The sequence below is a fragment of the Barbatula barbatula genome (genome assembly GCF_947034865.1).
Source record: "Barbatula barbatula genome assembly, chromosome: 13".
NCBI classification, from domain to species: Eukaryota; Metazoa; Chordata; class Actinopteri; order Cypriniformes; family Nemacheilidae; genus Barbatula; species Barbatula barbatula.
Window position 1 is genome coordinate 21524419 of NC_136776.1, and position 20098 is coordinate 21544516.

Genomic DNA, 20098 nt, shown 5'->3' on the forward strand with positions numbered 1-20098 from the left:
TTCTAAGCGCTTTTGATGTGAACTATCATTGTTATCAATTTGCAAAGCACATTGGCTCTATTTACAAATACTTAGACAGTAATAGGTTGGAATAGCACTGTTTAATCTTACTATCGGCCTCCGTAGACCTGTTTGGGATCGTCTGACACTCTTCAGTTTGCTTTGGTATGTCTCCCAGAATTCCAAGCGTGTGGAATGTCTTTGAAGTGGCCCACCCTGTAGGTGCTCTTGGCGTTGAAGGTTTTGCGACTCGGTCGAACGTCTGCTGCCTGTTGACCTCTGGTCTTCCAGGTCACGTAGCCCAACATTTGCCAGTAGCATGTGAGCTCTATGTTCAGCTCTCCGAATCTCAAGGGTGGGATTTTCCCAGGAAATCAGAGCATTTTCACAGGCTCCTGTTCATGCGTGTGGGCATATTTTGAAGATGCAAAAACGTGCCTTTTAATGTAATACTCTGTGAATCCAGACGTATTCATTTTTGCAAAATGATTAAAACTTTAGATTTTTTATAAAAAACAAAGAATAATCTTTTTCTTAAATGCATAGTAACACCTCTTGTCAATATTCATTGACCAAAGATTCATGCTAGCATGTTTCGTTCATTGACACCCCTTAGATGACCCACATACGAGGTCGATGCTTATTACAACATGCCTGAACAATCTGATCTGATGATCCGTTGCTGTTTGTGTCCATGCGGCTTTATTCGTCAGTGATCTCATGCTACAATGTCTCTGTTAAACCACGCTTGTAATGCGGCGGTCAACGTTCGTTGAGACCTTTAAGAGCGTATGGACGGAGAGGAAACTTGTATTTATGAACGCTTTGGCAGCATTTGCTGGGGGTCAAGGGGATAGTTCACCCAAAAATAGAAACTATATAGATCTTTTATTCACCCCAGTGTCATTCAAAACTTGTATATTCTTTGGAACACAAACGAAGATATTTTGAGAAATGTATCAGTGGTTTTGTGTTCATGTAATTGGGGCCGATGTTGTTTGGCTACCAACGTTCTTCAAAATATATTATTTTGCGTTCCGCAGAAGATAATTCAAAGTCATTTTACAAACAAAACATTTTACATTTTAAAGAAAAGTTATTGTAACCAGAAAACCAGTTTTCCTGAAAAAATAAATTAAAAGCAATGAGAAGAAGACTTTAATACATTTATTCTACAAGTAAATGGTTGATTTTGTATGATTTGTAATGCATGATTGATTGGATACATTTAAACTAAATTAGATTAAGAAAATGTTCAAGTGTTGATTTTACAGGGAGTATGACGACAAGCTCCTTTATGCTCACTGCACTTCATATCTCACTTGGGTTTGGACCAGTATGTGTGGCAGAAACACATGTGAATTCTCTCTTAGTTAACCAGCCGTAAATGTGTTTGATACTCATCTTTATTCTGCCAATAAACCTTTCAACAGGGTTAACTGGGCGACATTAATTTGTTTTACTTTGCGGCTAAATTAAATTTCCCCCTTTCCTTTTGAATAAATAGTGCCGGATAGTTTAGAAACGAAAGAGATTCCAAGACATTGAATGAAATGAGCGTTATTCGGTTTTCATTGCCCCATTTTGATTGTCAGATCTGGTTGTGTTGAAGTATATTGCAAACAGACCTAGGAAGTCTATAAAACAGGCATGTTTTATGTTGGTTTTCTCTACACGGCTGTGAAAATGGGTGTATTTGCTGTTAACGTTTATAAATTGGTCTATATTGGATTGATCTTTTTGGTAGGTGAGAAATCGCCTGTGTCTTAGTGGGAGAGAGTCAGTCACTATTATGTTTTCCCCTCACACGGCACATACTAGCATCATCCCACCCGAGCCGCCCATTCAAACGCATCGCCCGGCCACGGTAATCCGTCCCTGTACGCCTCATCAATCGTCTGTTTATCAGAGGGTTTTGTTAGTGCGAACGGCAAACCCAGTCACCTTCATTGCCCACTTGTTTTCGTCCAGTGCAGTTATGCATACATAACCGGGGTCAGACGTTGACTTTGAGAAGGGGCCAAGCTCGAACGTGTTTTTCCATGTTTTGGTTTTTACTTCTGTGAGTTTTGGTAATGCACAACTTAGTTTTGAGACCTACTTTGGTGTATTAAGGCAAGACAGAAGTACTTTTCAATTAAATGCAAAAATGCGTTTACAAGGAATTGAAATTGTACGTGAATAAAAATTTTATGCTGACGTGAAAACAATACAAACGTTAAACTTTCATTTAATGTAGGTTGAAACGTAAGGGAAATATCTGGCAATTTTCTTATTGCGACTTCTAATTGGTGAAAGTGTTTTTGGTGAAATTTATGGTTGATGTGATGCAATATTTCTTGCAACCTATTAGTCTCCACTGCAGATGCTTCTGCCTGGGGCATGTTGCGAGGAAATTTTAGATATCTGTCCAAATATGACAGTGAGCCTAGCGCCGCAGGTCGAGACATTGGCCATGGTTTACTACTGTGTCAAAGAAACAGTGTACCTATTGTTAATTATAACACGGAAACTTGTTGAACTTTGTTTATTTTGTCTAGATAATCGAGTTAATTTCTTTAGTTTATGTCAGCTTTTTAAATTTGACAGGTCAGAAGAGATTTGGAAATGAAGTGGGTCTTGGTTTTGAATGCAACCGTTTTGTGGTGCCAAATGGTTGAATGCATACTTAACCCGCATTGAATGTGTATGAATACTGTTGTATTTAATATCGTGTGAATGTGAACTTATGAAAAGGTTCATATTGAGTTTGTGTGACCTACATTATGGAGGGGTTTGTATGTTGTGTGCATGTCTCGCCTTGCTTGGATTAAGGACATCCAGAATGGAAAAACCAACAGTTTAGCGTCTAGGAACGGAAAAACAAATAGTGGAAATGAATTGATATTTCATTGCTGTCTAATGTTGCATGAACACTCGCTCAAAAATGGAATGGAAATGCATTTATAATTTTCTTTATGGAGAGGTAAAAAATAACATCAGTGAGATTCGTTTTTTTGTTATTCTTCCATTTTGTTTCAGTGCATTCTATTCACTTTGTTTGTATCCGATTTATTCTGTTCTGACTGATACGTCCCTGGCTTTCTATAATACGATTTTGTTGTTCTATAAATCTGCATTTATATTTTGCTTGCAATATTTTTTCCACTTTTTGCTACGGTCTTTCGTCGGAGTTCACAGAGTCCGCTCAATAGAATCCGCCTCTTGAGTCTGACAGAGCGTGCAGAGCGTTTATGGTAGATGCAGGTTTACCCAGCAGCAGGCGGTCTGAGCCGGTGGTCTCCAGAACAGACAAACAGCCCATTAAAGTGACCTGTCTGCCCCTGCGGACACGCGGCTGTTCCTCTCCCCGCTGTAACTCTGTGGATCCAGCCCAGAGACGACGGGAGAGAGCCACGCTGCATTGGCCGTATTCATCTGCTGTCGTGCCTGAACGCGCTGTGCGGCCATCAGCCGTCTGAATGAGAAATTGATCAGTATTGGTTTTTGTCATCTTGGCTGTTAGCTTGCAGCTTACTTCCACTCTGCAACCCAGAAAATAACTGCGTGTTGTGCAGTTGCCAGACGTAGTCGCATAGTTTAATATATAAATAAATGACTTGTAAATAATATATGACGACTATCCTTGACTCTTTTTTTATGTTAAATACGTGGCTGTCTATTGCGGACAGGCTGCGAATTCACAAGAAATAGCCAAATAGCGGAGATGCCAGTTCCCATCTGGTTTTGGAGCGGCATACCTCTGCTGTCGGAAACCACGTCCCCGTTGACCCGAGGGGCGCCACTGCTTTTAGCAGCACTAGGAAATGCATTCTAGTGTCTCTTCAGCAGTAATGGGGCAGAAGTCTTTCGGTGAGAGCGTTATTACCCCACAGCTTTTGATATTCGATGCTTTGACCGCTTGACTGTACATTTTTGCACAAAAACATATTGCTGCGAAAATGCCGGCGATTGGTTTTGCTGGACTGGGGTTGGGTCTTATTGGTCGGGACTTCCTGATGAAGGAATTCTTGGCTTTGTAGAGCTAGACTGTTTAGGCTAAAAGCATCTTTTGTTGTCCGAAGGACAAAATAGAGAAGAGAGTTTGATTTGTTGCTGTGGAGACAAAATAATGGGATGAAGTTTTCAGTTTAAACTTTAAGCAGCACTTGCCTTTTACTTATTAGACTTTGTAGACCATTTTATAGACTTTATTTCAAAATGTTCCCTTTTTATTTGTAGGGAATAGAGGTTGATTTTAGACTTAATAATTTTTTTCAAGCCTTCACTTGTTTACCATCAGTCAGATCATTTACTCAACCTCTTGTGATTTCAAACCTGTTTGAGTTTCTTTCTTCCGCAAAAGAAGATATTTTTAAGAATGCTGGTAAACGAAAAATGTCTTTACCCATTAAGCTGCATTGTTTTTGTGTCTATACAATAGAAGTGAATGGTAACTCCTTTGATCGGTTACCGTTATCCTTAAAAATATCTTTCTATGTGTTGTGGAGTATAAAGAAAGTCAAACGGGTTTGAAATTACGAGGGTGAGTAAATTATTATTGTTATAACTATTTTGGATGAACTACCCCTTTAAACCATAGTGACAAATACAAAGTTACTATAAAGTGTTATATTATTTCTATTGCCCAAGCAACCCGTTTTCTGATCTTCCTGACATGTGGTCTGTGAGCCACCGCGCTCCAATTTCCAAGCGCTGGTTACTATTGCTGGAAGCGTATTCAATTCTCAATAGGGAATGCGAAGCTAAAAATAAGGAAGACTGTCATAATGTAAACACTGGGAAATTCAGCTTAAGACGTGAAGGGCTTTTCTTAACACTTGTTTATCCTATTTTCAAGCTTACTCGTGACGTTGACCAAAGCGAATCGTGCGGTTCATTGTGGAGTCAAACTTCAACTGTACAGGTTAATGTTTTGCTTCCGCTCCAAGTGTGATCAAATTGAATCTTCAAGTGAGCGTTGAGGTCTCTCGATTGCCCCCCAGCCCTGTTATGGAAGTCGTATATCTAGTCCTATTGTCTTGAGTGTGTGTTTACGTTCACATAAGAGGCCATAGGAACATGCGTTCCCGTGTGATCGCTAACAACCCGCCTAATTTACATCACGGATAGCGAAGCTCATGTTACAGCTTAAGCGACCCCCCCCACCTTCCCTTTATTCGCCCCGATCTGTGCTGCAGGGTAAAAAATGTTTTCCACCTGCAGTGCCCCTGCGCCGGGCCCCTCTGCAGCATAAACTCCAGAATGGCCCTGCCGTCATGTCAGAAGCAGAGCGGTTGGCATAGATCTGAAAAATGTGTTTTGAAACGAAAGCTGCATTCTGTTGCTTTTATTGGTTAGAAATAAACAACTGAAGTATTCACATTATTCGCTGATTCACAACGCTAAACTTAGTTGAATCTATCGGGTAAAACCTGCAGTTTTATGTTTAAAACACAGATGGCGATATGGAGCAAAACGTTACGCATTGCAGCTCAAGAAAGCGTAGATAGCAAAAAGTAAACTCGGTACAAAATAATAAAGCTATAATAAGCTTCTTACTTATTAAACCTAAGGATTGAATGTTTTCTCATCGCTCTTCTAAACACGAACTTTTCAAGACTTGAATGTTGATTTTGGTTGTTATAACTGATGTAAAAATTGTTTTGCAACGTCTAGTCACACCATGTCATGGTCAGTTTAAATACACTCCCTTATATTACAATAAATACTTAATATTAAACGTACATATTTATGCAGGCTTATGTCATTTGACTTCTGTTTGTTGCTCAGTTTCTTGCTTGTTTTTTTTACTTTGCAAGGTGGCATGAACGGTCTAAATATTAACATTTATGAATTATAGTGCTATAGAAAGGTTTGTGCATCGGTTGGGTTGTTGATACTTTCACACTCGATGGGTTTACGAGATAAGCACCAGCGACGTGTCGGTTCAGAGTCTCTCACACTTCCATTCTCAGGCTCGTCTTTATCTTTACATCTTTCTAGATCTCCGTGCACTACTTGTTGCTTGCTTGTACGACTTTACAGTTGCTTTGAAAGCGTTGTTTGTGGTGCCGCCTACCACCCCCGAATGTTAATTTTGAACGCACAAGGTGTAGCTAACCTTGTTGTATCTGTACAGTACAAGACAAGTGATCCTGAAATTCATTATCGTGTTTTGTCATGTTCAACCAACTAGCAAACCTGCCCTGTTTAGCCGGCGTTTCTATGATGTTTGTTACTAGTTTGTTGCACTTTCAGCTGCGGCATTCACGAAGCTGGCATAAACAGGCAGCAACTTAAAACCTGACGTCACCCCAGTGACACCCGTTAATCACCCGTAAAGCAGCCCGGTGTCCACTTTCCTCGCCGCCCCCCTCTTCATGGCAGTTTTTGTAATTTAGCGGATGGCAAGAGAGGAAGTTTATCAAGTGTGAGAACAGACGAGCGTTCAAGGTCTCATGAGATGACCAAAACAGGTTGTGTATCTGTTTGCACCTGACCTTGGAAGTGTTGACGGGCATAATAAAACACAAATGTGTCCTGATTTCACATCGTGCCGTCTCAAAGCGAAGGTGGTTGAAGCATTAAGAAGCTTGTGGTCGAGTTTTTGTAATGTATATTTGAGCGGTGAGACCATAGTAAATGTGTGGTTTCACGACTAATAAAACCAAAATCTATGGTTGCTATAGTTAAACCGTGGTTCATTTTCATAAGGGTTGTCAAAACTGTGAAGGAGTTTACATGGTCAGTGTCACAAATTTGCTTACATTTGATTAGTGTCCTAGAAATAAGGCAGCGCTTTAAATATTTTCTTAAAGGGCTAGGTCAACCAAAAATACAAATTCTGTCGTCGTTTATTCACCCTTGTGTGGTTCTAGACCCGTGTATGACTATTTCTGTGAAACACAAATTATTATTGGTATTGTGGCCATACAATGAAAGTTCGGTGTTGTTTGGTTACCAAACCTTCGTCAAAATAACTTCTTTGGTGTTCTGCAGAAGAAAGTCTCCACGAGAACCGGGCTTTGTTTTCCACACGTGTCTTTTCAATGGAGATTCGGCTTAGAATAGGTGGCAGTCGCTAAGTTGCACGATTCACACTTGTAATTTCGTGAAATGGGTTTTTGTAGTACTCTTCAGTATAAAATAGGCAGCTGTGAATATTTTTGTAATGATTTTCACAGTGAAAAAGGAGGGAACCCCTCTCCCACCCCTTGAGAATGCCCTGCGAGAGTTCTTTTGAATTTGAATCAATGAAGCGCCTCTGAATGGAGTTGTGCGTGGTGTTATCTATTAGCATCTGCTGTCTTGTCGCTCGGCTAATGAATTCACTGCGCGCGGCCTCAGCGTGCGCGCCGTCGGATTATGAATGAAGTGAGAGAAGCTGGCGGGCAGACACGCTTTGAGCATCGCCCGGCGCTGATAATTTCTCGTGCCGTTTATATGTAATTTATTGTTTAGTGGGTTTTTTTGTTGATAAAACATGATTGTCCTGAGTAAAATATGATTGTCTTGAAGTTTGTGATCCATATAATTTTTCTTAAGTTGTAATATTTGTAAGTTTGGAGATTTACAAATCTTAACAGTATGTGCTATTTTTGTATTTAGTCTTGCATTTTATAAAAAAAAATTGTGCGTATTGTGACTATGATTGCATAGTATTAGGAATAGTAACATTTGGTGTGCATAGTTTTTCATATTCATATATAATAATAATTATCATACTAGCATAAAATATAAACGTATAACAATATTATATAAATATATATTAAATTATTATAAAGAAATAGCATATATATAATATAAATAACTTATTATGTTTAATATTTCATTATTAATATAGAATATTATATTAAAATATATTCGAATTTAAATACTTGATTATAAATATTAAAATAAATATAATAACTAATGTTGTAACTAAGTAATAGATGCATATAAATATGTATTAGAATAGCGGGCAAGAAATGTTTTGGGCTGTCAAGTGATAAAAAAGTTAAAATATTGTGCTCGATTAACACCAATAGATACTGATCACTATCCCTCTCTCATTGCAGTTTGCCCCAGCACGAACATCCGCAACAACGTGAGCAACATGCACGTCCTCGAGAACTGCACGGTGATCGAGGGCCACCTGAAAATCCTGCTGATGTTTAAGACCAGAATAGAGGACTTTCGTGGCCTGAGCTTCCCCAAGCTGGTCATGATCACAGACTACCTGCTCCTCTTCCGCATATACGGCCTGGAGAGCCTCTCTGACCTCTTTCCCAACCTCACCGTCATCCGCGGCAACAACCTCTTCTTCAACTACGCCCTCGTCATGTTCGAAATGCTCCAGCTAAAGGAGATCGGCCTCCACAGCCTGAGCAACATCACGCGGGGTGCAGTGCGCATTGAGAAGAACCCGGACCTCTGTTACCTGTCCACGCTCGACTGGTCCAAAATATTGGACTCGGTGGAGGATAACTACATAGTGGCTAATAAAGACGATCGCGAGTGCGGAGACGTTTGCCCGGGTACGATCTCCGGCATGATCACTTGCATGCAGACCACCATCAACGGGAATTTTGGGGATCGTTGTTGGAACCAGGATCATTGCCAGAAAAGTGAGTTGTTTTATTTATTTAGTGACATTTTTTGCACGTGGTGTATCTCAAATTTGTTTAAGTAAAACCGCACGTCCAGGATTATCTTTTTCCTTTAGCATATTTATAGTGAAACATTTCGAGTTTCGCTTAAGTTTTTTGTTTTTCTTTGTTTGTTTTTCAAAGATTCTCTATTAAAACATCATAGGTGCTTTAAGTTGTGTCTCTTGAGGAAACATTGTTATTTGGTTGCTCGGATGGATGTTGTCGTAATTTGCCCTTAAATCGTTTGTATATGGTGTTTCTCTCTTTCTTTCTCTTTCCCCCAACAGTAACCATAGCAATGTCTTTTCTATTCAAAAATGTAAATATTGTGATGAATTGAATGCAAATTTTGCCATTTCTGATGTCTTCCGCATCAATTTGAAAGATATACGTTTCTGAGCCCTTATAGCGACCCGACCTCCTTTCAAGCCAATTAATCTCCTGCTTGTAGTAAACAAAGGTTTTGGGTTGACGGCTTAGCCGATTTGCAAGTCAAAGCTTCTTTTAATAACAAAGAGGCACGATGCGCGCGTATGAGAGCGGGTTTGTGCTTGGCCGGAGGAAGCTGCTTTGATACACCAGCCAATACTAATCTCACAGCAGAGAGCATCCCACCCTCTCGTGTCACCTCGCCTGTTTTCTGTTCACCTCACACCTGAATCTGCTCCATCACCTTGAAATGGAGGGGATTGATACGTCTGCTCGGCCTCAAACACTGTCGGGAATCGATAATCAATTAAGAGTAGAGTCAACGTATGTAGGAAGATCTAGAGTTTGACGCTGTGGTGAAAATACGCAGTCGAAAAGTCAAGACCGCTGCGGAAGTTGATTAGCAGTTAGCGAAAAATTTAGCTTATCAAATGATCGCTAATACTTTCAACAAACGCAGATGTTTGTTTCAATTTGATGCTTTTCTATATATTTTGCTTGTTTTTTATATTGCCCCAATCTGATTTCGAATGCAAGAATGTTAAAAAACGATTTTAATACATGTGTGTACTATTTTAGTAGTATAGCATTTGTGTTCTGTGCATTCCCAAGTGGTGTAGCTAAACGTATTTGTTTAGTGATGTAAGCTGTGATGAATCCGTGCTGTTGAGGTCAGGTTCTTCCGTAAGACCATTAGCGTTCCGACAATTTCACATCATCCCAAATAAAGGTCTAAGTTGGCGATTGGGAGGTGTCCCCTGATCTTCAAAGGGCAGCGGCCTGCTTGCCTCAAGTCACTTTTTGTCATGTGATAGGTGAAAGTTTAGTCGGGCGTAATGTCAAAGCAGCCCCCGTTCCTGGGCCATGATGCAATGTTGCTTTATATGGGCAGGCTCTGGGGTGAGAGAGTGTGAATGCTGCATCCACTCTCCATGTCCTGAAAGAAACACAGGTTCTCATGCCAGATGACCACAACCGTCTGGTGTTTGCTTGTTTAACCCAACCGTTGTGTTTTCTTGTTCCTGTTAGGAATTCTGTCACACCGCAGATGAAAAGGGGGGGAAAGAGTTACCGTATAAGTGGGAGCGCTTTTTTACCGTTTTCTTCTGGTGTGTTGTTTTGGTTCAGCACTTATCAAGTCTCTTTTTTGCTAATGTTTTGACATGTTTGACAAGTTTGTTTCTTCGTGTCCCAGCTAAATACGGCGAATCGAATGTTGGCGACACAGTAACCGTTTCAAGTTTAGATGGTGAAACGCAAGCGTTGGGAAGATACAATCTGTGCAGGTGCTTTTGTGCGAGTCATTTTCCATTCTTGGCTAAACAAAAAAACATTGCATGCTCGAAGCAGAGCTGCAGGTGTTCGCATGAATTGGTGTGCTATGTGTCGACTGTTATTTCTAGAGTAAAGTTGATAAACGATAAACGTAAACACAGTCTCTCCTCTACCAACTTCATGTTAGTATTATGGATGTTTTTTACTAAGGAGAATGTTTCTGTAGGTCTAGGATGACTTTAAAATAAAGATAAAGTTTTTCGGTTTATAGACGGAGACTTTCAATATTCTTTTTTTTTCTCCTCCTCCAATATTTTTCTATTAATAAATGTATTTATTATTATTTGTTATTTGTTTTATTTTAATTTCCGTTTTTTTATTTGACGAAATCTGTGGTGTTGTTAAAGGATTAATTTGCCTTTATAATAAATAAATGAACAAACAGTGTTTACCCTTCCATGCACAAATGTATGACATAGTCAGATTTTTTGGTGTTTAAAATTTTTCTTAAAGAAAATAAAACAAGGTTAGATGTTTGTACTTGTTTACTGCTTTTTTACTTTGACAAATTTAGTTTTTGACAAAACTAAGTTAATAATCGTCACATAAAGAGGACTGGGGCGGTCCCGGACCCCTCATAAGCCTTAAGGGACACCTGATAAAGTCTAAAATATTATAAATATAAAACCCCTGGTTTTTCATTAAAACTAGATACTAAAAGCCCCAAATGACTATTTTGTCAAATTATCACGCTAAAACAAAACATTGTTGACAAAAAATGGAAACAACACTGCATTAAAATAATTCAAAGGACAAGAATCTAAATGCATAAAAAAGAAAAGGAACATATCAATTTGGCTAGTAAGAAAAATATGATCATAAATTGAGAAAAACTTGTTATTCTCGTTATCAATGGGTTTAAGAGATTTTACAATAAGCGAAATCTCAGCAAGACAGACATCAAACCTGGGTGACATCTAAAGAAATTCTTCTTTGTGAATAAAATGTTTGCAAAATAAACAAATATATACAACACAGACAAAATAATCTTTCAATCTCTCCCTCATGTGGATCTTTTAACGGATTATCAACATTTTAAGGGCATTTTATGCATGTGGTCAAATGACTGTGATCCAAACTATTATGTGATTGATGCTTGTACTGGCAGCTCCATATTTGTTTTTGAGGGCTGGTTAGCGGACCCCCAAGAGCTTTGACACCATTGGAACACTGGCTATAGCTTCCCTTTTCTTTTCTTCTATAAACGTGTATTACAACAAAGAGAGCCGGCGAGTACAAACAGCAGCTCTGCTCTTTAGATAAGTGATGTCTCTTCCTTTGGCACACTGTGTTCTGTTATTGTAAGTGTTGATCCGTTTCGTCGACAGCGCCACTTGCGCAACCTAGAGTTTTTTAGGTCAAGGTTCAGCAGCGGCGCGTTTGCGGTTTTTGTTGTCGTAGCATTTTTTTCCTCCTGCGATGATGTCATTGTGCATCGTGGACTTCATGTTGGCTCTTCTCCGGATCAATCGCTGTGATTTAACCTCGCTTAACTTTAACCCGATTAGCTGAAAGCAAGATAAATGTTTGTTTGGTTTTGTAGCACAAGATCCATTTTGTTCTTGGCCACCAGAACTCAATTGAGCTGTTTTAAGCATTGCCCTGGAAACTGCGCTGTTGAGAAACGAGCTGTTTTTGTTTGGTCGTAGTGGAAATTACTTTGCCGGTATTTATTAAACATTTCCTTTTCCTGTTTGGCACACGTTTGGACAATTGTTTTCTCGTAAGGGTTTTTATGCGAACATTTCATGCGTGGTACAACGTGAGATCACAATGGCATTCTGTGACATATTAAATCCAATGTAAACCTGCAAATTAACCAAAAAAAGTGATGATGAAATGGAGGACTAGTATTTAACACATTTGTATTTTTTAAAATTCAGGGTCCCAAAGGAAATCATAAGCAGATTTGGCCGTGTGGATTTTGTACGAAAGGTCAGATTTAGCTTTGCTTGCCTTGAAGCACACAAGATGCACTTTGGGACGAACGGTTCTGCAGATAATGTTGAAAAAAGTTTATTATAGAAAAATTGCACTCTTTTTTTTCCTAGGGATCTAAGGTGATATTGCCACTGTATGAAATACCCGTTTGATGTATATAAATTAAATCGTTTACAATTTGCTGTAAATAAAACAATGTAATATATTTTCCATAGTAATGAGCTACAAAGTCAACTTGAACTGTTTGCTCTAGCAGGAGAAATACTCGGAAATATACTTTGCAAGGCCTGACGTGCAGTAATAAATCCCCAGTATGTGTCATACGCGCTCGCTCTCCATAGATAACACGGGTTCAGTGAGTTTACGGAAGCTGGTTGTCATGGTTCAGCTGAAAGTCTCTGGAAAGCGCCTGATGTTTCCCTGATCTTCACGCTGGCCTTCACTGACAGATAAACCTTTGACAAAGCCAATGTAGCCGTAGAAATCTAACCTTTATGGAAGGACGATGGACTGTTTGTGTACTTGTTTGTTTTGTCTCATGCATCACATTTAGCGTCGATCTTCCGTGGAGACAGAATGAATAACTGCATATCTGAAGGGCATCTCTTCATATCTGTTTTGCCTAAATCTAAATCTTTGCCTTTTGTAAGGGTCAGATTCTTGTTTAAACAATAACCACGGTGCTTAACAGAGCCACACCTTTTGATGGATTTGACTTAGTTTTGCGTTTACTGAACATAAACGTTTTTCATTTCGTATTCCCTTCTTTATTTATTTTAAACTTGTAAACGTTTTTTATTTTTGTGTGGTGTTTATTTTTTGCTTGATGTGTGCTGTGATTAGGTCTGTGTTTAATATAAGCAAATGTCATTGAACTTCTTTTAAAGTTTTGTGTGTTTTTATTAAGAAAGATATTGAACCCACCATTAATTCAAGCAATCGCCATTCCCGAATTGCCACTGTTTTAAAACTGAAAGTAAAATGCTGCATCTTCGACAACACCATGATGCATGTTTTAACATGTCGATTAACCGGTGGGAAATCATCGGTGGGAAATTCCATCACCGCAACACTCCTAGTAGGGCGCATGGATCCGTGTGCAGGAAGTTAGATTCGTTGCAGTTAGTAATGCGCAGATGCATGGTGCATGTATTAGTATGCAGGGTATATAATTACTATGTGGAATGGAAGGCAAGGATCAATAAGCAGGGTGCACGATTATTGTGTAGGGTGCGCGGGATAATGTGTAGGGAGTTTGATTAGTATGTATGCACTGTTCAGTATGCACTTTTCATGAAAAAGTTATTGTTTATATGCTGTTTAATAAGCATGCAGAACGCATGGATCAGTAAACGGTGTGTTTGATTATTGTGTTGAAGCCTGTAGACTTCTGGGGTAAACTCTCTGTGTCAACTGCGTCGATAGAATGAGAAGAACGCGTGTAGAGCATGTTACAGTGTTGTGTGATCTTAGCGGGCAGGCGGAGATTTCCGCTTCCGTCTGCTATTAAGGGAAATTACTTTCAAGTATCAGCACCTCGGAAGCACCCTAGGGTAAGTGTGCTTTTCCAAACCCATCTCGGAGCAGGTCGTTCATTTCCCACCTCAGAGTAAAGAGACCCTCGGCGGGACAGATAAGGAGCCCACGAGTGTTCTTTCTTCACCACTTCACTGCTCTTTTGCCCGGCTGCACTCTTTCACAGCAAAACAGCTGGAGGTTCGTCTGCACAGCTTGTGCAAGAAACACTGCTTTTTCTTTGGCGTTTCTGCGAATTTTGGAAAAAAGAAAAAGGAGTTGTAACACGTGATTCCTTTTGTATAATGCCACTTCAGTTTTACACGAGTTTTCTCAAGTTTCCTTATTCAATTGGCATTGAAATGAACACTTACTTAAAGCAATTGTTGAAACAAAACACATGTGTTGCCTGTTTTTAACTCGCAATCCACATTTTTCGCCTTTATCATCTTCGTCTGTTAAAGTATTGCAGCTTTATATGGGTTGATGTCAAATGACGTCCGCACAAGGTTGTTTCAGTTCTCCGAAATTAAAACTTGGAAACGTTCCTGTTCATTGAAATCAAATAAAATGTTGACCTCAAAATTATTGGAAAAACTGAACTCAAGGAACAATTTTAATGTTGCCTGAAATAAACTGAAGTAAGTAGTCAAATTGTAATAATAAACAAAAACTTAAATAATAATGTATTAATATTATATAGCAACATAAAAAATAAACCAATAAATTATAAAATGACAAGGGCTTATACCAAAATAGCTAAAACTTTAACTGAAAATTAACACAAAATCGAAAAATAAAAGCTAATTTAAAATAGGAATAAAACTAAAATCAAAATGTGTCAATCTGACGGTTGCGCTAAAATCGTACATGAGAGCTCAAATTTGAGTTATTTATTGAAATAACTTTCTAGTATTTTTTGCTTTAAATAAATTAATATAATGACTTGTTAAAATTATTATTATTTATATAGATCCAATATACAGTATATGTTAGTGTTTTCTTATATTGTTATATTTTTATTATTTCGTTACATGTTTGTATATCAGCCTTTTCATTTAAATACGTTGTATATACCTATTTTGTAGCCCTCCATCTAATGAAACCCCCCTGTAGGCGAAGTCTGTGATTCTTGCACAAAGCGTCTTTGATTGAGGATCAGAGGAGGCGTTTCATGAGTCGTCCCGTCAAAGATGGCTGCGCCCGAGCACGAGAGGGTTTCAGATACCCCACTGCTTGAACTCTGGCACAGATACTGTCCACATGTATTGCTCCGTGCGGTTCTCCGTGCCTCGGTACCGTCTGCACCAACAAAACACGGGGCACGACCGTTTGCACAGAAATCGATGTGTCGACTTGTGTGTTTGGTAGTTTAGGCGTTCTTGAATGTGTACGTCTCAAGGTAAGCGTGTACGTTGCGTGTGTAGACGGTTACGATGCGTGTCTGCAAAGGAAATGTGAGGCCCTCTGGTAGCTGCCCGCAGGCGATTCTTAGATAGAAAAGCGATGCGTTGTGCTACATGTGACAGATATTTTGAAACTTTCTGCATTGGTACATCAGCTTGAAATGATCGAATCGGGACGAGTCTTGTTGGTTGACTCATCATCTGATAAGCGAGTTTAGTTGGGAGTTTTATGGTCCAGTTGTGCGATCTGTTTTATTTTGTAACCATTTTTTTAGAAATCTATTCATTTAGGGTTAAATAAACTAGCCAAATTATCCGTAAGTCAGCTTTTCTTTGTCCACCAGCAAATGGTTGCAAGCAAGCAAGCCAGAGATATGCATTTTCCATATTTAGTTAGATGTATAAATACTTTTTATATATTTATTAGGTATACTGTAAAACAGGTTGTCTGAATAAGTAGTAATTTTGGTAATTTTAGGTCACTTTTGCTGACAGGAAAATGTATCCGTTCCATTTTAATTTAATAAAATATGTACCTATTGACATAACTGAACATCAGCAAAAGATGACTTTTCTGTTATGATATATAAAATATACGTAATTTTTTTGTGTCATTTTGTGATCAACTGTCGCAAAACAATGTCTGGGGTGAGATGATATTCTCCACGTGCTTTTTTTTGTGAATGAATGTCACCGTCATGTGTTGATCAATGCCAAGTAAGTATACAAAAACATTCATTTGGCGTTCGGTTTTCCGGTGGCTTCGGTTTGGTTTAGCAAGCGCAGGTTGTATTGGATTAGACGTTTTGGAAGAACAGTTTTAACAGCTGTACTTCCTTCTTGACTCCGTGTGTGTGTGTTTGGCTTCAGCCGACTACGCCAACCTCCATTCATTAGCTTAACAGGAAGCCCTGAGGGAGATAAAGCTCGCTCTCTCTTCCAGCTTATCAATGGCAGCGGTTTTACGCCCTGCATTTGCATCGCATTACTGACACGCCGCTCCGACAAACCCGGCTCTCGTTCCTTCCTTCAGCTGTTCTTTGCCCTTGGACGGGGAAAAGGAGACGTTTACAAATTTGAAAAGCATGTAAACATGCGACGTAAACAGAGGACAGTATTTGCATGCGGCCATTGACTGTAAAATATGAACAAATGTATCGCTGTCACTCCGCGTATCTGGAGACTCTGTTGTTGTTTTTTGTGTTTAGATTGGCAGGATTAAATACGATCAGATTAATGTTTTCGGTCTCGGGTGTCACTTGTTGGTTTGTTTTTGTCCGAGTGGCTGGAGTATATAAGCGTAAATGTTAAAAATTCAATTTAATTGCTATGTAGTTCAATTAGTACTTGTTTTGTTGAAAACTTAACTTGAATCCAGAAAAAATAGACGTTATCTGGTGGAGATAAATGAGAAATGTTCCCGTGTTGTGTCGGTCATTAGTTAAATGTAAGCAAATTTGCGTCATCGACTTTTGAATCAAGGTCACAAGAAATGAAATCAATACTAGCACAATTTTCATTCTATTTGCTGAATTTTTTCATTATTATGCCGATTAGGAAATCTTTAAAGAAAGTGGAGTGAAAAATAATGCAAATCAGAGCATTTTCGATAGTTGTCTTTTTTGGACGCCACCGGATATTAGCATTTTGGTTCAAAAATGCAAGTGAACCATCAGTTGCGCCCAACACATTATAAGTGAGGAGGGGTCGTCGACGTGTGTTTTCAGGGTTGCTAGGCAACAGTGAAGCAGCTGCGATGAGGAGCAAGTGCGTGTGATGGGTTGTGTGTGTTTAGACGGGTTTGCGTGAAGGGAAACCATCCAAATACACACTGACAAGAAATCTGGCACCTTCTTAAGTTCACCGAAAATACTTTGGGTATTTTCTGCTTTTGTGAGAATCTTCCCGTCCTTGGATATCAGATGTGTCCAGGGAGTCATGTGAAACGGGATGTAGCTTTTACTTGTTTTACTTGCAGAACAGCAAATGTTGGTAGTGTTTGTGAAGTTCTCCACCTGCCCTGTCCACTGAAGTTTATTTATTTTATAACATTTCGGCTAATTTGATTAGCAATGAATAAAAAGTGTCCTGTTATAATGTTATTTTTCATCATTTTACGTGATACGTTTGTAGATGTAGATTTGATTTGGTGCTTGAAATTATTAAATACATTTTGTGTGTTTATTATAATTAACACTCAAATGAGATGCTAACAACCGTTTTTAAAAAGAATAGATATAATTGGTATAAATTGTAATAAATATATTAAAATACTTTTAACAGATTAACACATTTTGTCAAAGGATAATATTAATAACAGCAACAAGAATAATCATGTTTTTTTATTATAATCATATATTTATTCTACTATTTTTATATTTCTTATTTTATTAATATATTTTATTGATTTATTATGTGTCATCAGCTTTTTTGTGTGTTAAGTGTTATATAAAATAATATTGTCTCATTTGCTCTGTTAAATTTGATAATATATATATATTACCATTATATGGGTCAATGGCAACCCTGCTTATAAATATTGTTATCTGCTTTTTAAGAAAACATGTCTATCAAGCAATATGCATGAAAAATAACTTGTAATAAGCGTGCGGGCACATCGCTAAGTGCTAATGAGCAATAGTCAACACACCGGAGGCAGACGGCATGACCCGAAGCTTCCCGAAGGGAAGGCATTGCATAACTTGTTTGTGAACAACAAGCCCTCCCTCCTTGCGGGTGAGGTAGAAGATTGTTTTCAAGCCGTGGACGTGTCACATAACCACGATCTCCTTGCTGTTTCCGTCAGACACGGCAGTGCACCTGTGCTGTGAATGGACGTCAAGTTAAGAGGTGGTGGTTAAGAAATGGGGTCTTTTGTTTACATGATACTTTCCTTTTATTGCCATCGTTCTGTTTGCTCTGAAGCTGTGTTGATGTTTGGACCAAATTTTGAATGACAACCTGAACACAGTACAGAAAAGACATGTGATCCGTCATAATTTACCTACTGTGCAACCCCGATATATCACGTACAAGGACGTTTTCTTAATCACCAAATCCATACCTCCCGAATTGTTGCCGGACATGCCACGTAAAGGGGTGTGTTTTTGCTTCACACGAGCCACTCGGCTGTTATTTATCGCCGTCCGCTTGTAATTAGGCAATATTAAATAAATGCAACATGTCACTGTCAGATATTCCCCTCCTACTTGTTTTTCTCAGGCTGTTGTTATCGTTGCCTTCGTTTCCACTTCGTCGTACATCTGGACGCCTGGTGCCACGACTGTAAAACCCCACAGCTGGCGAGTGACGAAAGGGAGGACCGTTCGCATTTTCTCTAATCAGATGACGGGGCACGGACGATGGGCAGTTTTTGATTTCGGCTTTGATCAAAGCTGGTTCCTTTGCTCCCTCGGAGCAGGAACCAGCTGTGGGTTCCCCCACACAGAGCATTGACTCAAAGAGTCACCCGACCTGTCCCCCCACGAACTGCGAAGATTTGGTTTGCGCCGGGCCAGACCCAAACACCTGGGCCTTACGGCGAAGTTAAACTTGGCCCGTCGAGTCGTACAGCTGCGAGTTACCTTGCACTAAGTCTGGGGGAATTCCCTCCTAAATCAGCCAATTTTGGAAAAGCAAAGCTCTGGATTCTGTCACCGCGCCATATTCCGCACTGAACCGTGAGTCAGGCCCACAAAAACACGCTCTTCTGATCCAATTTAAGCCTCCTAGAACCCTGCCAGTTCACAGTCCTTCCAAGAAAAGATGTAAACAAGCCGATGGTTCGCACTTTAGACGGGGGAGCAGTACAGAAACGCTTGGCGAGGCTTGTGGGGGACATATTTTTAGCTCGCTTTCAATGGGGCCAAGCGGTTCACAGCGGAGTATTTTGGGGTTATCGTATCTCATTAAAAACTATGATAAGCGATACTGCGTGTGTCGCATAGGATTCCCGTAACTAGCTGTTAATGAAGTTTATGTAAATCAAGCTTTTGAGCATCATGTGGCATCAGCTTTTGTGCTTAACAGCTTGTCAGATTTTTTAGGTTTCGTTTGTCTTTGTTTAGCGATGCACTTAATGAATGTGCCAAATCCGTGCATGTTTTAAGCTTTCCATTTAAATCTCTTCTTTGCAGCGTTTGCAAGTTTTTGACGGTAGACTTCAGAGGGATTGTTGGTGTTTGCTAAACTCAAATTTGTACATTTATTCATTCAAATGTGTTTATAAAAAAATAATGAAAAAGAATTATTAAAAAAATTATGTTTGTAAACGTTTATAAAAGGTATTGTATTATTAATAAAAACAATTATAGTTATACTAATGAAGCCTATACATGTTATAGTAAACAAATATGTACTGTTTTAGGGTTAATAATAATCTGTTTACATGTTATTATACCAAATGTACAAACAAATAAAATGTTTATTGTTATTATTAATAAATGATATCAACAATAATCTATTCAACTAACTGTTAGAGATTAGCACCGTACTTAAGTGTTTACGCATCATTTTAGATTTTAAAATTGAGAATCCTATGTACTCAAAAAAAAGTTTATTATTTTCATGAAAAAGCACTCTGTATTTAAACTGATGTAATAATAATTTGCGTGTTTTTTTTCTTGAGGAAGCGAACGGGAGAGCGAGTCGCTCACCAGACGTTACCCAGACTTCAGCTGCGTTCGTTTTTAAGGTCCTTTTTTATGGAATTCGTGTGTGTAAATAGTTTTGAAGCTCAGCAGTATCAATGGTGATGTATGCTAACGTTATATTTGAGTAATATAACCATTTCTTGCAAAGGAATATCCGCAGTGCGGTGGGTCTGACGGCAACGTCAGGAATCTTGCACAAATCTGGCAG

At 39.0% G+C, this 20098-nt stretch overlaps 1 protein-coding gene across 1 annotated transcript in view; it reads left to right on the forward strand.

Annotated features, from left to right (window-relative positions):
* The window catches only part of insrb (insulin receptor b), a 44477-nt gene that overhangs the window by 2389 nt on the left and 21990 nt on the right, over positions 1-20098 (forward strand). Inside the window, exon 2 of the mRNA XM_079470829.1 lies at positions 8040-8588. Coding sequence (XP_079326955.1) covers positions 8040-8588 — 549 coding nt within the window. The remainder of the gene's footprint in view (positions 1-8039; positions 8589-20098) is intronic.